Source organism: Rhinopithecus bieti, unplaced genomic scaffold (assembly GCF_001698545.2).
Source record: "Rhinopithecus bieti isolate Rb0 unplaced genomic scaffold, ASM169854v2 scaffold_13744, whole genome shotgun sequence".
Taxonomy (NCBI): Eukaryota; Metazoa; Chordata; class Mammalia; order Primates; family Cercopithecidae; genus Rhinopithecus; species Rhinopithecus bieti.
In genome coordinates, this window is record NW_016807577.1 from 19,543 (window position 1) to 38,649 (window position 19,107).

At 38.6% G+C, this 19,107-nt stretch overlaps 1 protein-coding gene across 1 annotated transcript in view; it reads left to right on the top strand.

The window, feature by feature from the left end:
* AFF2 (ALF transcription elongation factor 2) overlaps nt 1-19,107 on the top strand; it is a 402,781-nt gene that overhangs the window by 13,195 nt on the left and 370,479 nt on the right. Inside the window, exons 2-3 of the mRNA XM_017882824.1 lie at nt 6,702-6,822; nt 16,302-17,162. Of these exons, the coding sequence (XP_017738313.1) occupies nt 6,702-6,822; nt 16,302-17,162 (982 nt within the window). The remainder of the gene's footprint in view (nt 1-6,701; nt 6,823-16,301; nt 17,163-19,107) is intronic.

A 19,107-nucleotide genomic window follows, 5' to 3' on the forward strand; every position in this document is an offset into this window, starting at 1 on the left:
CTGTCATATTTAACCTTTACACTAACTGCATGTAGAGAAGACATAAGGTTTATTTTCATGTACAAAGGAGGAAACTGAGGCTTTAAATGTAAAGCAATTTATTAATGAACAAGAAACTTGTAAGTGAAAGAGACAGGGCCTGTCCCAGATCATCTAAATCTGGATGCTATCTTTTTTTGACACACTGTAAAATTCCTTAAAGCTTTCTACCTGGGAACAACAGAATCTGTTTCTTTGATTGGCATCAGGTTAGGTTTTACTAGGTTTTACCATTCCTGAGTATATTAAATTATCTTTGCAGCTTGAGTATTTTGTGTTTCTTAGAGAGATGACAATGTCTTCTTGAGTGTTTGGTAGGCCAGTCAAAATAATTTTGTCCAAAGCCTAATCACACACTTTTATTCAAAAAAGCAAATATGTTTTCCTTATGACATTTGCACTGGCCATTGCTTATTTGTGTACAGAAAGGTTATTTGTGTTCAGTTGGAGGATGCAGTGACTTAAAAACCTCTGACCTTAAGGAGGGAAAAGTCTAATGGGAGACTTAGAGAATCCTGGTTGAATCATTAGAAAAAAACAAGATTGAATCCTCTTAATGAGCACAGTATATCATAGGACCAGGAATATCCATACAGTGGAATATTATTTAACTATAAAAGGAAATGAAGTACTGACCCATGCTACAGTGTGGATGTACGTTGAAAACAGTATACTCAGTGAAAGAGGCCATGAACAAAAAACCACATCTTGCATAATTCCATGTATATGAAGTATCTAGAAGTGGCAAATTCATTCACAGAGAAAGTAGACTAGTGGTTGCTTAGGGCTGGGCTGGATGGTAGGATTGCACGAGTGGATGATACCTAAAAGTGTACAGATCCTCTTTTTGAGTTGAAAATATTCTAACATTATATCATGATGATGGTTTCAAGATTCTGTGAATATGCTAAAAACCACTGAATTGTACACTTTAAATGGGTGAAATTGTATGCTATATTAGTTATATCTCAATCGAGCTGTTATTAATGAAAAGAGAGGACTAGAAAAGAAGCAAAGCAGGGGATACAGAAACAAGGTAGGAGGGATGGCTCTTGGGGAATCTGCCTGACTTAATTGGAGGATGATTAGACAGGCTTTGCAGATGGGCTGAATCTTTGCTTCCATTTTCAGAAACGGAGGCAATGAGGTAATCCCAAGATGCTCCTACATTGAAATATTAAGCCTGTTTCTTCCAGGACTTCTGGACTATTGATGTCTACATAATTTTTAAAACCACAGATTTAAAGGAAAATAAAAAACAAATTGGAATGATCAGATGGGCAGGTGTCTAGAGCTAAAAACTTGTGTGTTTCTCACCTTTTCATTCTCTTCTTGATTATTTTTCATGAGAGATAGTGTTTGCAGGGAGATAGTACATTTGCTGAAGAGAGTGGTGGTATTCAGAGTTCCTCATGAGTCCTGCCATTAAATATGGCTGAGGAGGTTCTACTGGTTTTGAAAATTCCTTTCCAAGGCTGCTTGCCTCCTATTCCTTTGCACACCTCCAGATCAAAGGTTCTTGTGTTTTTACTCTATATATGTAAAATAATGATGGCCTGTTTTGAGCTGTTTTTATAGTTTTGAATTTAGCATTTTACATAATGTGGGTTAAGTTTGAAGGTATTGGATAGCAGAGATTTTCTTTTCTTAAGAAAAAAGTTATGTAGAGATTAGATGAGTGTCAAATTCAAAATAGGATTAGGTATAGAAAAAGTGTCACCTGACTCTCTGGAACATATAATATGGATAAATATCTACACATGCTATAGAAGGCAGGGATTCATTCAGAAGAACCACAAGAAGTGAGTGATAGCTTATGTTTGTCCTTTGGGTGGATTAAGTATGTATTTTTATGCTTTTGCAAAAATATTAGCCAAATAAAGGCGTTTAGTGTAGTTGGACTGGAAAACACGTGAGGCTGAATTATTTACCTTTATGTACACCACTACTACAGCAAATCATATGTTAGCAGTATTTTAAAACAAATTTATCATTTTAAAATATCAATTTTTTAAAGTTTCCCCAAGTGGCTTTGTAAAATAACCAAATTAGGTAAACAATGAGTATTAGGCTTCATGAAATATATGAACCAAATGGACTGAAACTGGTTTTAACTCTCCCTCGCCCAGCCTCTTCCCCACCGATGCAGTTAATTTTTACAATCCCTTTAGGGTCTGTACATTTTGATATAAGGAAACTAATGGTTTTCTATACTCGAATCCAAATTAAATCCCTAAAGTTTTTCCCTACTGGCAATTTCTAATAAAAAGCAGTCCTAAGGAAAGGTGACCAATGGAGTGCATGTGAGACTCATCTTCATTCTGAAGTGTGATGGAAACACAGGAGGCAGAAGGGACAAACCATGTAGCTTGGGAATGTGAAAGCCTGAGTTCCAGCCTCCTAGTTCTCTGACAAACCCACTGTGAGGCCCATTACCTTAACTTAGTTCTATTTCCTCATCTGTAAAATGAGGGCACTGCAACTAGATGATTGCTAAACTCTCTTCCTGTTTTAAACAGTCTCTGTTGTAAAAGACTAGCCTGTATTGTCAGCCTGCGTGGGCTACCACTGTGCGCTAATGAAGAGGGCGTAATTGAACTTTCTGGATCTCAGGGAATCTACATGTGCCCTGCATTTTATTGTCCCACCAATGTACCTGAGGTTTTTAATGAGCAAAATGAGAGTTATCTACATACAAGATAAGGTTCAAGTGTCTGAGAGAAGGAGAAGGCTAGGAGAAGATATTACTTGAACTTGAAGATGGAAGAAGCAGATTCAGATTTTCCTTTGCCACTAGCTTGATGACGGCTTGAGACAGCTGCCTCTGTTCGTTTTGGGAGGGCCTTAGTTTCCTCTTTTGTAAATGAGGGCAGTTCCTCTGTTTGTGGTGGCCTGGGAAGCACACGGGTGGGTGAAATCACAGCTAATATAAAAAACCTGGGCCGGGTGCAGTGGCTCATGCCTGTAATCCCAGCACTCTGGGAGGCCGAGACGGGTGGATCACCTGAGGTCAGGAGTTCAAGGCCAGCCTGGCCAACATGGCAAAACCCCGCCTCTACTCAAAATACAAAAAATTAGCCGGGTATGGTGGCTGGTGCCTGTAATCCCAGCTACTTTGGAGGCTGAGGCAGGAGAATCGCTTGAACCTGGGAGGCGGATGTTGCAATGAGCCGAGATTGCGCCATTGTACTCCAGCCTGGTTGAGAAGAGGGAAAACTCCATCTAAAAAAAAAAAAAAGAAAGAAAGAAAGAAAAAAAATCCTGTGATAGAAGCTTCTCACCATCATGCCTTCCACCAGGGAGATTAACAAAGTAGTTACATGGGACTTATTCTTCTTTCTGACCTTTTCCAGTCAGCTAGTGTGGATATCAGTGAAATAGGGATTCCAAAAAGGTAACCTGGAGAGAGATAAACCTAAAACCTTTGGTTAATTCATAGTAAATTTGATTTTGAGTGGTCAGTTTTGTGTTATCATAATGTGACCGATTTTATTATATCCAGGAGAAAATGTTGGAAAATATCCTAACTTGCTAAGTGTGGTGAATCCTTGAGTTGAGCTTTTTGGCTTAACTTCTCAGTATGAACATGGGTTTTCATGCTGATTGATAGGATCAATTCGTCCTGTCTTCATCACTGAGAAGAAACTTGAGTTGTTCATGCCAATGATATGATGATTAATTCAGGTTTTTGGCTTGAGCATTTCTCTGTGGGCTATGGAGCTCTTTTCCTTTGGAAAGCAGGCCTGGGTGCGTAAAGATATATCGAATTATCAGGGGACAGACATATACTTTCCTGTAGCCTCTACAGGGCTCACAGGTTCAAGCACAACCTGCCTGAATCATAAGAAATTTAATTGAGTAGATAAAGAGGTCCTCATAATTATAAACTGCAGTAGGTATAACAAGCGGCTAAATACATAGCTGTGGTTTTAATTAGCTGGTGCTTCAAATTAGTAATGTTGGTTTCAGTCAGAAATCAGTGACATTATCAACTGAAAGCCTCATCACCATGTAGTTCATTACTCATTAGACCTCACTGTGTGAAGCCTTCAATACAACGCCATGCTGAGCAAGAAAGGAAAAAGTTGGAGATATTTGGTTGCCTTCCAAGAGCAGTGGAGCTCTGTGGAGATTAAATTCATTCTCGCCAGAGATATGAGAATTAACTGTTCTTTGTTGGATGTGTTAAAAAATGCAGCAGGCAGTTTTGCTTGCAACGGATAACACCCGCGTGCACACTCAATCTGCTATTCAAATTTGTGTCTGGAATTTGGTAGCTAATGAACTGATGCAAAATGCAGCCAAGAGCCTCGTAACAAATCAAAGCCAGGGCCAAAGCACCGAAAGTGCCCTTACTGCTGGTCGTTTGAAAGGTTGTCATGCAAGTTGAAGCATGTTTCCTTTTCTTCTTCTTCTTTCTTTTTCCTTCAGGGTTTTAATTATATCTTTCCCTTGGAGGAGAAGGAAAGTAGTTTGCGAAGCCAAGAGACCAAAGCACTTCAGTTCTCTTCATGGGGGAATTAAATGTGATCTATGGGCCTGTCATTCTGAGCTGTCAGGTGCACAAAATGAACAGATAGCTAGAAAACTGACATCCTGCTTGCATTACTCAGAATGAAAAGACTTTGGTTCTTGTTTGTGTGTCGATACTAATCTGCTATGGAAAGCAGAGAAATTAAGTGTCCTTCTCCTTTGCAACAACTCCACCCTCACTAAATATTGCTTTAACTTGTTACTGTACCCCCACCCTAACACCCAATCTTTCTTACATTTGGACAAATTTATGGGATTGGATTACACACAGCCAATGTATGGTGTTGAGATACAGTCACAAACGCCACACTTAACGGACCGAAGATGTTACTGTGCCTGATTAGTTACATGTCAGTCTCAAACATGGACACATTGAGACACACAGCAATTGTTTGGGATTCTGAGTTCAACTTGTGAATGGAAATGAAAGATGATGCTAGGAAATCTAATACCTGTGGAGGGTATCTGAGACTACAAGTGATAGGCTGCCTTCCAGTATCTGGACTTGACATCTTCCTTGACCAGGCGAGGCCTAGATGTGGGCCCTGGCTTTGGGTAGGACTCTGAAGGTTTTGTTTGCTTTGCTCAGACAGTGATAACATTTGTTGAATATACTCATGAATGGTCCAGTGAGCTTTAATGTATCTGACGTTGTTTGTATTATGAAAGTGTAATGTGCATTTAAACATCCTATAAATGTTGTCACTGTTTTTTAATGGAGAAATGAGTGTTCTTTATCCAGGAGATGAAGTTATCAAAGTCACTTTGAATTTGACCTCAAGGATTCCTGTGAAGAAAAGTGGATGATTAAGTGTAGTGGCATTGTACACTCCATGTTTATCAACATCTAGTTAAGCTGCACAGATAGTTTATGTTCTAGGTTCTTACTTTGTAAATTAAATTTATGATACTTTGAGCAAACTAGCCTACCAATGACAGATATTAAGGTTTCGGATATAGTCAAAGCCTGTCAACTGTACTCTTATATCAGTAGATCTCTTGTAATTCCTTTAGCTATTATGTTCATTTGCATGTCAATTATCTAATTAAGTCTTAACATGGGAATATTAACATGGGGAAGGAAACCAACATTTATCCAACACCTGCTAGGCATTTTATGTACATTTATGTAATTTAAATTTGCCCAGTGTATATGTACTCACGTTGGGTAAGGTTAACATCAAAAGCATGAAAAAAACCCAATGAATAAAATAAAATACACTGCTACGAGACTTACAATTATGGTTTAATTTGCAGTCTTGCATGATGAAGAAAATAATTGTTTTCTTAGTAAGAAAGCATTCCATTCCATAATACCAAAAGGCCTGGAATATATCTTAAATGTTGTTTAGGAGCTTTTGATCCTCCAATGGGAAAGCCTGAAATGTGATGAGAGTCACAGTTAGTCTTTGTAAAACATTTGTTCATTGAGGTCATTAAAGGCTTTTGACACCTCCTTTTCTTCATCCACAGCTAGTCATTTGTTATTCAAGTCAGACCCCCTTTTTTTTGTGAAGAGTTTCTCAAAAAGGCTTCCATTCACCTTTGAAGAAAACTATGAGAAGACCAATACCACAACAACCAAACAAAAGAAGTGTAGGTGATTTGGTTATTTATTTTCTGTGGACTTCCGAAAATGTCCTTAAATTCTCCTGTGAGTTCACTTTGGCTATGGGCTCAGGACAGAATTCCAGTTTATCTGCAGCTCCATACTTTGATAATTCTTTTCTCTTAGGACTTTGTGACATCTGTGGATTCTGAGCCCTAGGTAGTTGGCAACACAATGTAACTTTAATTTAGTACCTTTCTGCACTGTGGACTGACTTTTGGGGAGTATGTAATTACTTATAATAATCAAACAAGGACAAGGGAAGAGAATTTTGCTTTACTTGCTTGTCATGAATGTAATTTCAGATAAGCAAGTTTTTGTTTTCATCTTTATTCTGAAGAGCTGGTCAGGATCTTAAACTCAATAGGTGTAATGAAAAGGATTATCTGCTCTCTATGCAGTGTCAACTTGGGCAGCAAGTTGACTTGAAATTTTTTTTTATTATTGACAACAACAAAAATTTAAATGACTCGCATGATTAATTAATCTTTTCTCTTTTGTCTTTTCCTTTTCATATCAGTCACTATGAACAAGACCGTAGTGCACTTAAAAAAAGGGAATGGGAACGGAGGAATCAAGAAGTCCAGCAAGAAGACGATCTCTTTTCTTCAGGCTTTGATCTTTTTGGGGAGCCATACAAGGTAGCTGAATATGTATGTATTTTTTCTTTCTGGAAAATGGTTGCTTGTTACATTTTCGAACTCACTAATCAACATTTGATTTATGTTTAAAGCACCCAACTCATTTCCAGGAGAATATATTTTACAAGTGAAATTTGTACATACACTGTATTTGAGGCAACTGCAAGTTTCTGATGAAGTCTTCAGAAACAAATTTCATCTTCTTTTGGGAGCACAGTAGGATTGAAGAGATACTTGTGAGACTTCCTGTTTCCAATGAGCCCCTCTCTGCCCAACACTTCCTACAGCAAGGAATGCCCCCTTGACACTTTCTATCTACTGCTGTGATTTTCAGTAGGCAGTGCCTGAAGACTTCATCAGAATGTCAATAGAGATATCTGTTTCTTTTCCCAGTCAGTGTCATCCATTGCAAGGCCACTGTTTTTCTTTTCCATTTTAGGTTGTTAGCAGCTCTTCAGTGGTTTGAGTGCTCTTTGAAAATCATTGTTCCAGAATAAAGGAAAAAAGCCAATCATTTTTTCTGATGGTTAATAATCATGGGTTAGAAGATTGTCTCAACCAGAGGGGGGTAGTATAGTTAAGTTGAATTTCTAGTGGTAGTCTGGCTAGTGTGTAGCTCCAATAATCATCAAACTGCTGTGTCTACAAGTGTTGATTTTACAGTGACTGCTTCTAAACTTTCTATTTGGGGTAGAGATGAGAGGCGACTGGGAAGAGATTATGATGGAAGAATCTTATTGAATTGCTGGCAGCTGGTTGGTTTTTATTGAAATGTAGTATCAGTGTAATTTTCTGTAATAAAACAAAAATGATGTAAGAAATACAACAATAGAGAAAATTTTCAGGAGCTGTGATTTTAGAAGAGTACCCTTTAAGGGACAGTGACTTCTGGAAAAGGAAAGTTTTTAAGGAAGACAGCATAGGCCCAAATACTACTTTGGGGTAGAGAGTAAGCTATTTGTATTGGTGACTGGTGAGACTAGGGTCTTGTTACCTTGTTCAAAGCAACTAGGCAACTCTTGATTGAGACATTGCAGGAACTTTCAAGTTTGGTAAGCCTGATGAAGAAACTTAGGTCACCTAAGCTATTGGTTTTCAATCTGTCAGTAATAGTATGATCCATAAAAAAGCAGTGTTCCCATATCAACAGGTTAATTTTTATACTACTTTGAAGGTATATATTTAGATATATAATTGGTTTAACGAAAATTTATGAAGGCCTACTATGTACTAGTCACTGCCTTACACCAGTGTACAAAGAGGAATAGCATAGTCTGTGTTTTCAAGGAGTTCCTAGTCGAGTGGCAGAGATCATTTGAACCAGTGATGGCATGCCTGCATGGTGACAGAGAGATAGCAAGGGAAAGATCAGTGAAGACTTTGTACTCAAACTCATTATAAAGAGTTTGAACATAATTTTTTACATGATAAAAATCATTACAAATATTTAAATCATGGTATGGCCAGGACAAATGAACAGTTTAGAATGATGTTGGGCAGTGTGGACCATGGGTTGCAGGGAGGGGATACTAAGGAAAGATAAAGAAGCTATTGTAATTGATGAGGGGAGCTTATATCAGGAATGATTTAAGGTAGAGTAAGGAAGTTGAAATTATGGAATTGGGTGTCTAATTGCATGTGGGGAGTATGGAATAAGAATTAATGGTTCCCAAGTTTTTTATTTGAGAGGGTGGTGGTATCATGAACAAGTTGTTCAGGAGGAGAACATGGTTGGTGCTTGTAGAGAAGAAATAACTAATTTAGTTTTGAGCGTGTTGGCTTTGAGATGCTAGAGAGGTATCAGGAGAGAGCTATCCAGAAGGCTTGGATATATAGGTCTGAAACTCATGGGAGTGGTCAAGAGAGAAGTTTAGCTGTTATTGTCTTATAAGTGTCAGTGGAAGCTGTGAGAATGCCTACCATCACTGAAGAGATTATGGAGTAAAAAGGAGGACAAACAATTCTTGGGAGTAGCACCATTTAAGGGGTAAAAGAGGTGGTGAAAGCAGAGGCCAGGAAAGGAAACTCCAAAGGAATGATCAGAGTGGTAGGAAGAGAACTAGGAAAGACACATTTAATAGAAACCTAGGGAACTAAGGATTTTGTAGTGGAAGGATTTGCTGTGCCTCAGAGAGGTCAGGAAAGGTAAGAACTTTAAAGTGGCTGTTTGGATTTATCAGTTAAGGAGTAATGGTGACCTTAGGGAGAGTTGTTTTATTTGTTGATGACAATGGTCACTGTGGGATGCCAAGCCGCCAGGGGTTGGAGAATAAATGGGAAGTGGTTAAGTAAAGAAAGTGAGACGTCAATGTAGATATGATCTTGCAGAAATGTTTTACATGGAGGAAAAAAGAAAGAAAGATACATTAGAAAGTAAAGGGAGGAATGATATAAAGGGAAGCTTTTTAGAAAAATGAGATAAACGTGCATATGTTTAGAGATTGATGGGAAGCAAATGACTTCAATGGAGAAAGAGAAGGTGGAAGATACAGGAGAGAAGGGTGAAGCTAAGTGGAGAAAGGTCCCAGAGGAGATTAAAAATAATACAAGATGGAGAGCAATTGAGGAATAATGAGCTATGGGGTGGAAGGTGGGAATAGAACATTAGAATGAGAACAAAGCAGGAGAGGGGAAGGAAGATTGGGGAAGTGCAAGAAATCAGGGCTTCCATTTTCTGCAGAAAATGGAGGAGAGGTCAAAACATGATAAGTGTCTTATCCTTTCTCAAGGTGAAGAAGGAACAAGGAGATAAGTTTTACATGTTATCTTTGGATGGGTTAGAAAAATGAGCTTTACTCAAAAGTTTATTCTTAAAATCCAACATCCACACTATCGTCAACACTATAATGAGGTGAAGAACTCTTGATTTATTCTCCCTTCATAATTTTAAGTCACGATGAATTGATGGTCTTGTACCTTTAAGGTAAATGCCATCTTTTCACAAGGCCTGTTATATAGATCCATTTTTTAAATGTTAGCAGTGTATTTTTGAGTAGGCAGTTGAAAAAATCTGTTATCAACATTTTCAGAAGTTTCAAAAGCCATCTGTCTTGATATTACAAGGGTACATCAAGTAGAGACATAGATGGGAACATTTAGTATAGTGTGGGGCAGGGCATATTGTGTGATTAGTAGCTTGTTACCTTTGTGCTTCCTGATGAGGAAAACATTTGTTATTTTTTTTTCTTTTTTTTTTTTTCTGAGACGGAGTCTCACTCTGTCACCCAGTCTGGAGTGCAGTGGTGCGATCTTGACCCACTGCAGCCTCCACCTCCCAGGTTCAAGTTATTCTCCTGCCTCAGCCTCCCAAGTAGCTGGGATTACAGGTGCATAGCACCATGCCCAGCTAATTTTTGTATTCTTAGTAGAGATGGGGTTTCACCATGTTGGCAAGGCTGGCCTCAAACTCTTGGCCTCAGGTGATTGCTCACCTTGACCTCCCAAAGTGCTGAGATTACAGGCGTGAGCCACCACGCCTAGCCAAAACCTTTGTTCTTAAGTCAAAACTGTGAAGAAAAAGAATAATGCTAGTGATTGTTGACCTAATAATTATTTTTCTTTCACCCTTGCTTTGATGATTGGTTGTCATCTTGAGCTGTGTCCACATTCAGGGTTCCCTGGGACAGGACTGAGGAGTAACAGAATACTAGAACTGATGTTGCACCTCCATAAGGCTCCCCAGACCAGGACTGGGCTGGATACCCTTGGAGTATCTGGACATGCCAATGATCATGGGAGTCCTAGAGCTGACCCATGGTCCACCGGTAGAAACGAGGACATACCACAGCTCTTCCCTAAGGTGGCAGCGGGAGGACTTATCAAATTTAGAATAAACATTCCTGATGGTGGGTCAAGACTTTCAGGAAAGTTCTTGCTACCCTGAAGCCTAAAACAAGGTCCAGTTACCTGTCCAATAGCGCCAGTGGTTCATAAACTAGCCAATATGAACACTGATCTCTAGGACCTATTATCCTTTCTTGGCAGAAAGATAAATGGTGATCTCTCACGTTCCTGGCTAATTTCTTTCCCTTCTTTTCTTTGCCTCTACCACTGCTAGAATGGAGAGAATGTTGACCGCCCCTAGATTTGGTTAGTGATAGGGAACTTCTCTCTTGGGCTGCTTTTGTAGCATATGATTTTCAAATTGGAGTTTGTGTTATGCTATTGAGAAGGATGTCTTCAAATGTTCCTGAAAAACATGAAGCCATTTGACTTGTCTAGGTTAGTGCACTAAGTCTGGTAAGGAACTGGCATGTAACAAGTGCATGCCAGCTTACTGTGTGCTAGGCACTGTGCTAGAGTTTTATGTGTGTGCTCATTTAGACCTTATAACAACTGGGGTGTGCAATTTTCCCATGTTTTCCATGAGGAATTTTAACTCAGAGAAGTGAGATGGCTTCTTTGCATTTTCATATCCTTATACATGGAGAATTTAGACTTTGCATCCAGTTCTGTATGATTCCATATCTGTAACAGGAAGTTATTTATCCTCTGACGGGAAGTCAGAAGACTTGATCAGCTTACCTGCTGGGTGACAGTGGAGAAGAAACTCCCTTTCTCTGATCCATAGGTTTTCTTTTTCCTTTCTGGATTGAATCATAGTAATTAATAAGAATAGTAACATTCTATGACTCTTCATAGCCCAATAGGAATGAGGAAACTGAGGTGCAGAGAGGATTATTAAGTGGCTTACCCAAGGTCATTTGTGTTGGGGCACATAGAGGTAGAGGCCAGATGGAGGCCAGACCTACTCTGCTGACTCACATGGTTGTTTTAGGGATCAAATGAAATAATGTGGGAAAACTTGCTTTGAAATCTGTAAGGTGCTATACAAATTCAGGTATTATCGTTATTATAATTAGAGTAAAGAAGGAAATAGAAACTTAGAGCTTAGAGAGATTAACTGCAAAAATACTAGAATTCGAAAAAAATGAATTACTAAATCACATGTTGGCCACAATAAAATAAAATAAAACAATGAGCTTCAAAACTTAAATTATTTTGCTACTTGTATTAAAAAGAAATACTATGGTACAATAGCCTCCTAGCACATTAGTCTTGCATGCAATGAAATTATACTACTGATTTGTAGATAGCATTAGAAACAAACTGAGGGAAGTTTGCATTTCCTGAAGTAATGAGAGGCAAAAAAGCTTAAATGAAGGAATGCTGTTAGTCATGAGCCACAAACCAGACATGTAATTTATGCCTGAAAATACTTGGAAAATACATTTCCTGATGATAGAGAAATTGTGATTACTTAGAAAATAAAGGCTGCACAGGTTACCTTTAAAGAATCAACCAATTATCTAGACTGGTAAGTAAAGAATTGGATAATTGAAAGAAGCATATAATTGATTAAAATGGCTGAATTTCATTTTTGTCACGTTTATAATGTTCAATCAAGATTATCAAGAATATTTTGCTCCTTAATAGGATTACTAAGACTCAGGAGGGTGAAAAAGAACATTTAATATGAATCAGAAGTTGCTATGGTGTATAATGAGAGTACATTGTGTAGGTGTGTATAAATGTTTTTCGGGTCTCATTGGGTTTTCTATCCAGTGGTTCTCATATCTCCATCTTGAGAAATTTAAAAACTGATTGACAGTTACCCACCTCCAGTGGTGGGAAGGTGGAGTGCTTACTCTGACGACCTGGACTGGACTGCTAATTATGTGCCAATTGTTGAATGGTGAACTTCTTGAGGCTCTGTGTCCATGTGTTCTCTGTGCATAACCCTGCCTCAGGAGGGTCCCAAATTTACCAGTGTCTGTCTTAAGAACTACTACAATAATTCCTACGTGTAGCCACAGAACATCTGTTATGCAAACCATATGGATCTTCCTTCAATCAGCAACTCAGAAAGCATCACCTGTGAACTCAACCTTGAACTGTGTGCTATACATTTCCTGGCACATGTCCTTCTGAGACAATTGCTCTATGAGGAAACTAGTCTAAGGGAGATGACATCCCTCATTTCTCCAGGTTATCACAGCTTCACTCCTGTGTCATTAGTGTGCAAGAAAGCTGCACGCCTGGATTGTATTAGCCTAGACCTCTAAGTCCACATACAGACATGCTTTCACTGAGTTAGTCATCTTAAGAAAAAGCCACATGAAGATATATTTGCATCATCTTGGAAAATGAGGCCCCAAAAATTGTTTCATTGCTCAACTGTTCTTCTAAACATATCAATGAGAGGAATTCCTTTTCACATTTTATTATCAGACAACCATTTGTCTCGTTTAATGAATTAGGATATGCTTCTTTCGATCAAAGATAATTCTGTAACCTATGAGCTTTTCCTTTTTGCCTTAGCTACCAGGAAACTCAAAGTTCAATTTAATGTTCAATTGTAGTAACCAAGTTAGCCTGATTTTTGCTTTCTATTATGTACCTTTGACTCCAGCCATTGCAAATTCTTTATTTTGATATAGACAGGGTATGAATTTTAATTTATCCTATTCAATTCTATAAAAATTTATTGAGTATTTGATAAGCGCAAGACGTGGTGCTACATCTTGGTTATATAAAAATAAGTGAAATGTAGTCTCTGACCTTTAAGAACTCATAGTTTTATTCAAGAAAAGTTATCATAAGTGTAGTATACACTATGTAGTAGAAGGTTGATTTTCTAGACTTATTGAGAGAAATGTCAATTTTCCTCTAATTTTGTTCACATAGACAGTTTTAGACATTGGCCAGTTTAGAAATTCTCTTAATTTCAAGTATATTTTTATAACCTAGATATCGAAAAGTGTACCTAAGCTTGCTTCAGAAACCCAGATCATTATAAGTAAATGTCAGTGAAGAGATATTACAAAGGTAGGCAAGGTTCTCCCTACTGAGGAAAATATGAACCTCTTTTATTTACTCCTGAAACAAGAACAGGAATTTGACTAGCTTGCTTATAAGCAAATGAGCTTTCACATTCTTGAGTCCTGATTATGTTTCCCTAAGGAGACTACAATGACTTCTCAGGGCATGGAGGTATTACAGTGGTCTCTATGACACCTAGGGACAAGGTTCTGATTTTGCAGAGCTCTGTTTCTGTGAAAGCCAGATAATAAAATGAAGGCATTCTAATGGGAAGTGAAATGGTATTGTTTTCCCTTGTTGGGTCAGATCATTGAATATGGCCAGGTATCACTGTTCATGAGGCAAACATCTGACCCAAGAGGTAATCTGTTTGATAGGCCAAAATAACCTACAAATGTTTAAAGCTTGCATGAGATTCTTATTGGACCCTCAGCACAATGAATTTTTTTTTGTTTTAAATTTAGAGATTGAACAGGGAGCCTGGTTTTGGCTGCTGTCCATGTGGTTCATTGTGCAACTCAGTTGAAGGAGACCACTATATACAAAGGGTTTATTCTTGTCTGGGCTAAAAAGTAATTCCTGCCTTTAAAAATGACAAACCTAGAGACTTTTAGGAAGTAAAAGTGACTTCTATCCATCTATAACTTTTAAATATATCTTTCAGATGTACTTTTGAAAACAGAGTGATTATTCAGCTGAGGATTATAGAGAATGTTAATTGTTTAATCACTACTTCAATACTAAGGTTGCATATGATGCAATATATGATTGGAGGATAAGCAAACTAAAACTGACATGTAGTTACTTGATTTCTAAAAATATCTGTCCCTGACAAAGCTCCCTTGGCATATGTTTAGCATACTTTTCCTTAATCTTTGAAATTTATATTTCTCCTATTGCCCTCATTTCTTTGGAAGTGTATCATATGGGTTCACACACACGGTATGAGTAAAATACTTTATATGGTATATGGAGATGGTGCTGATAATGAGGCCAAGATTACTGGTTTGATTCTCTCTCTGATTGTTCCTTCTTGGTATCATTTGCTGGCTCCTCATCTTATCTCAGTCTCTTAAAGGTTGATGCTTCCCAGGGTTCTCTGCGAATCCCTGTCTTCTCTTTCTACGTTTTCTTTCCCCAGACGATTTCACCCATTTCTGGCACTTCGCCCTCTATCCATCTGCATATCCTCCCATCTTCACATAAAGAGGAAAACACACAGGCATACAACCTAAGTTTAGACTGAGATGCTAGCCCTGGATAGGTATACTCCCTGTGTACACCAGGAGACTGGGCTGTGTTAACGGCATGTGAAAAATTTTAGATGTTAAACAACTATCTTCAGCAGAGAGTGTACCAATGGTTAGATGGTCACTCCCTCCTGTGCATTGAAAATGTACCCAAGGCTTCTGGGACTTGAAGGCCACATAGGGTGATATCTTTTGTGGCCCACTTGCCAGATGGCTCCTTGAATACTGGTAGCCTTCTATCATTGCAACATCTTGGGCCAGGATAGTGCAGCCTAGGTACAAAAAAGTCCTTTGGCTTTCTGAATTCAGCAGCTTGTTTTGATAACCTCTTTGGCATATAAAGAGAATAAAGAAAGCCACTTTTGGGGGTGAACAACTGAGCTTGCATCAAAGTCATTTCCAAGTATACAGCTACCCATCATTTTTTAGTATGATAACTTTGCTTTCTGTATTACAAAAACCCATGCAGGAGCATAATTATTTTAAAAACAATCATAACCGTTTTAATAGAACAAATACATCCCACAGGGGGTGGTGTAGCTGGTATACTAACTGTCCATAAAATGATTTGGTTGCCTCTCTAACTGCTATACGTTAGGCTAACATCACTTTGAAAAGATAACTTTGTTTTGGTTTACTTAAACAACAGTTTAAATACTTGAATAGATTTTCCTTAATAATTGAAAAGACACAGAAGGGCTTGAGTCACTGTTGATGAACAATTGCACCATTTCAAAGTAAATGAGTGTGAATCATCAATATGTAAACACAGTCTTTCCAGAATATACAGGCAAACACTAGTAATTCATACAGTTCTTTGATTAGAAGGAATCAGATTCACTTTAGTCATAAGTTAGCTCAATTAGATGCTGTTTAATTCCATTCCTTTTCTAAACTTATCATAGTCATGGTAGTACAATTTAACTGATTTTCTTATCCAATAGCCTAAGCCTTTTTCATGGTATAATGTGGTACAAAGGCTGATATGTCAAACATTTATATAGGTAGAACATTCCATTATAACTCCAATGATTGGTAAGCAAAAGTTGTTAATCACAATGTAGAATGTAGCAATTCAGCTCATCTGTCACAGAATAAATTATTTTTTCTAATAAAATTAGTAAATGATATAATTTAAAACTTTTTCTCAATGAGCATGTTTAAGAACTGGCTAGGGAGTATACAAATGTTAGTCATATCCGCTCATTCCAAGAGGCTTTTTCAATAGTGTTATTGATTTTTTTTTCTTACATAGCACATGAAAAGCATGAAATTATATGGCAGCAGGACAATTTTAAAGAACCCCGTATGGTAGTCTACTTAGGGCATCTGTTTGAAACATTAACATTAGGAAACACAAACCTATTCATTCTCTCTCCTCCCACCCCCATCTTTTTGTTATTTTAGACAAACAAAGGTGATGCACTTGCCAACCGAGTCCAGAACACGCTTGGAAACTATGATGAAATGAAGGATTTGCTAACTAATCATTCTAATCAGAATCATCTAGTGGGAATTCCAAAGAATTCTGTGCCCCAGAATCCCATCAACAAAAATGAACCAAGCTTTTTTCCAGAACAAAAGAACAGAATAATTCCACCTCACCAGGATAATACCCATCCTTCAGCTCCAATGCCTCCACCTTCTGTTGTGATACTGAATTCAACTCTAATACACAGCAACAGAAAATCAAAACCTGAGTGGTCACGTGATAGTCATAACCCTAGCACTGTACTGGCAAGCCAGGCCAGTGGTCAGCCAAACAAGATGCAGACTTTGACACAGGACCAGTCTCAAGCCAAACTGGAAGACTTCTTTGTCTACCCAGCTGAACAGCCCCAGATTGGAGAAGTTGAAGAGTCAAACCCATCTGCAAAGGAAGACAGTAACCCTAAGTCTAGTGGAGAAGATGCTTTCAAAGAAATCTTTCAATCCAATTCACCAGAAAAATCTGAATTCGCCGTGCAAGCACCTGGGTCTCCCCTAGTGGCTTCCTCTTTATTAGCTCCTAGCAGTGGCCTTTCAGTTCAAAACTTCCCACCAGGGCTTTACTGCAAAACAAGCATGGGGCAGCAAAAGCCAACTGCATACGTCAGACCCATGGATGGCCAGGACCAAGCACCGGACATCTCGCCAACACTGAAACCTTCAATTGAATTTGAGAACAGCTTTGGGAATCTGTCATTTGGAACACTCTTGGATGGAAAACCCAGTGCAGCCAGTTCAAAGACTAAACTGCCAAAGTTCACCATCCTCCAAACAAGTGAAGTAAGTAATTTTTAAAGTTTTGTTTGGTTTCACTTTTTTAAATTTCTCTGCTCTAACCTCTATAATACAGTATTCACAAGCAGCTCTCATTTACCTTATTGAGCTGTATAGGATACTCTTCAAGTTCAGAGTCTGAATTTTGATCTTCTGTCACTTGTGACATAACTGATTAACACACTGCAAACAAAGTTAAATCTCCATAATTTGGAATGACAAAAGACAAGGTTGGTCTGACTGAATGATTGACAAGTTGGAGTTATAAAAGAGTTTCATAAAATACAGTTGTAGTAATATTATGTACAAATGAATAACATTTGAGATTATAATTGGTCATAAGTAGTATGAGGTTCATGAGAAGATTGCGAGTCACTATAGGCCTTCACTACTCAATAGCATATTCTAAACCTAAAATACAGAAGTTCCTTAAAGTAGAAGAATGTAGAAGTGTGGTTTGCTGGAACCTGAAATAGAAGGAATTCTTTAAGAATTTTAGTTTCTTGAGTGATTACAGAGCTATTCCTTGGCAAGATCTTAATGTTATCTTCCATATCCATCAATCTTCCCTTTTGCATCTCTTTCCTCCACAGGTATCTACATAGCCCTTTTATTCTACCTTCATCCTTTCTGTCAAAGCAAAAGGCATTGCAAGTAACTAAAGCCCACTGGTTTAGAATGACTAAATATCCTACCCATCTCAGGAATCATTGCCTTGTAGAAGAGAAGTCCAGAGGCACCAAAGCCTCTTCTGAGGAATGAATCGCTAATGATTGGATTCCAGGCCTTGTGGTCCCTGGGTGGGGAGCATATATGGTGCTGCCTCTCAGACACCACCATGTAAGCGGCTGTCTACTGCACCTCAAGGTCTTGATTGGAAGAAGCCACTGCCTTTAGATTGGATTCCTGTCACTGGTGACTAAAGGCTTGAAATAATACAGAGGAAGAAGTAGGGTTAAATTCTTACTCAATAGGAGTGACAGGCAGTCTGTCTGAATGGTCACAGATTCCAAGTCAGTGGTATCTGAGTTAGAGAAGTGTGACCCTATAAGCCCCCTGGTTCTCCTTCCTTTATTTATCCTCAGCAGATGCGGTGATTTCAGAGGACAATGGGAACATAAAGGGAGGGAGGCCTGGGGCTGTTGACTAGATTTTCTGAATGTATGTTTTAATATTGTTTCATTTCTGAGGCAGTTTTGCTTTTGTATCATCATTCATCAAGTCTTGTCAAGCTTCCTCTTAAGTATCTCTCTAGTCTGTCACCTCTACCCCCACTGCCTTTGAACCACCTGTGAGCCCTCAGTGGACTGCTGTGAGAGCCCCTCTTGACTGGTCTCCTTCCCTCTAGTCTCACCTCTCTTCCATACCATCCATGCAGGCTCATCTAACAGGCAGATCTGACCATGTCACTCCCTGCTTTTGATTCTTCAGTGCCTTCTCATCACTTCCAGGGAAAAGTCCAAATTTCTTAGTCACACATACAAGGCTCTTCACCCTTTAGCTTCATACTCCTTTTTTGGCTACATATTTCACTACTTCTTCATGTGCAGTTGAAATCCCAGCCATATGGGACTACCTGTGGTTCCCTGTCATGTCATGCTTTATCACGCTTCCTTGCTTTTTGGCCTGCTGTCCCCTCAGCCTAGAATGTCTTTCCCCACCCTCCCTTGTCTTCCTGGTGAAGTCCTGTTTCTTCTTCAGGTCTGGTCAGTTGTCACCTTCTCTGTGAAAGCTTCCCTGATCCCCTCAGCTTAATTAAAAACCCCTTTGTCTCGGCTCCTCTAGCACCTTCTATATGCCTTGATTGGCACCGACTCCATTGTATTGTAGTGATTCGGTTATGTTTCTATCTCCTCTACTAGACTGTGAGCTCACTAAGAGCAAGGAATACCTCATTCTGTCTGTATCCCAAGCGCCTAGCAAATACTTAGCACATAATAGATATTCAATA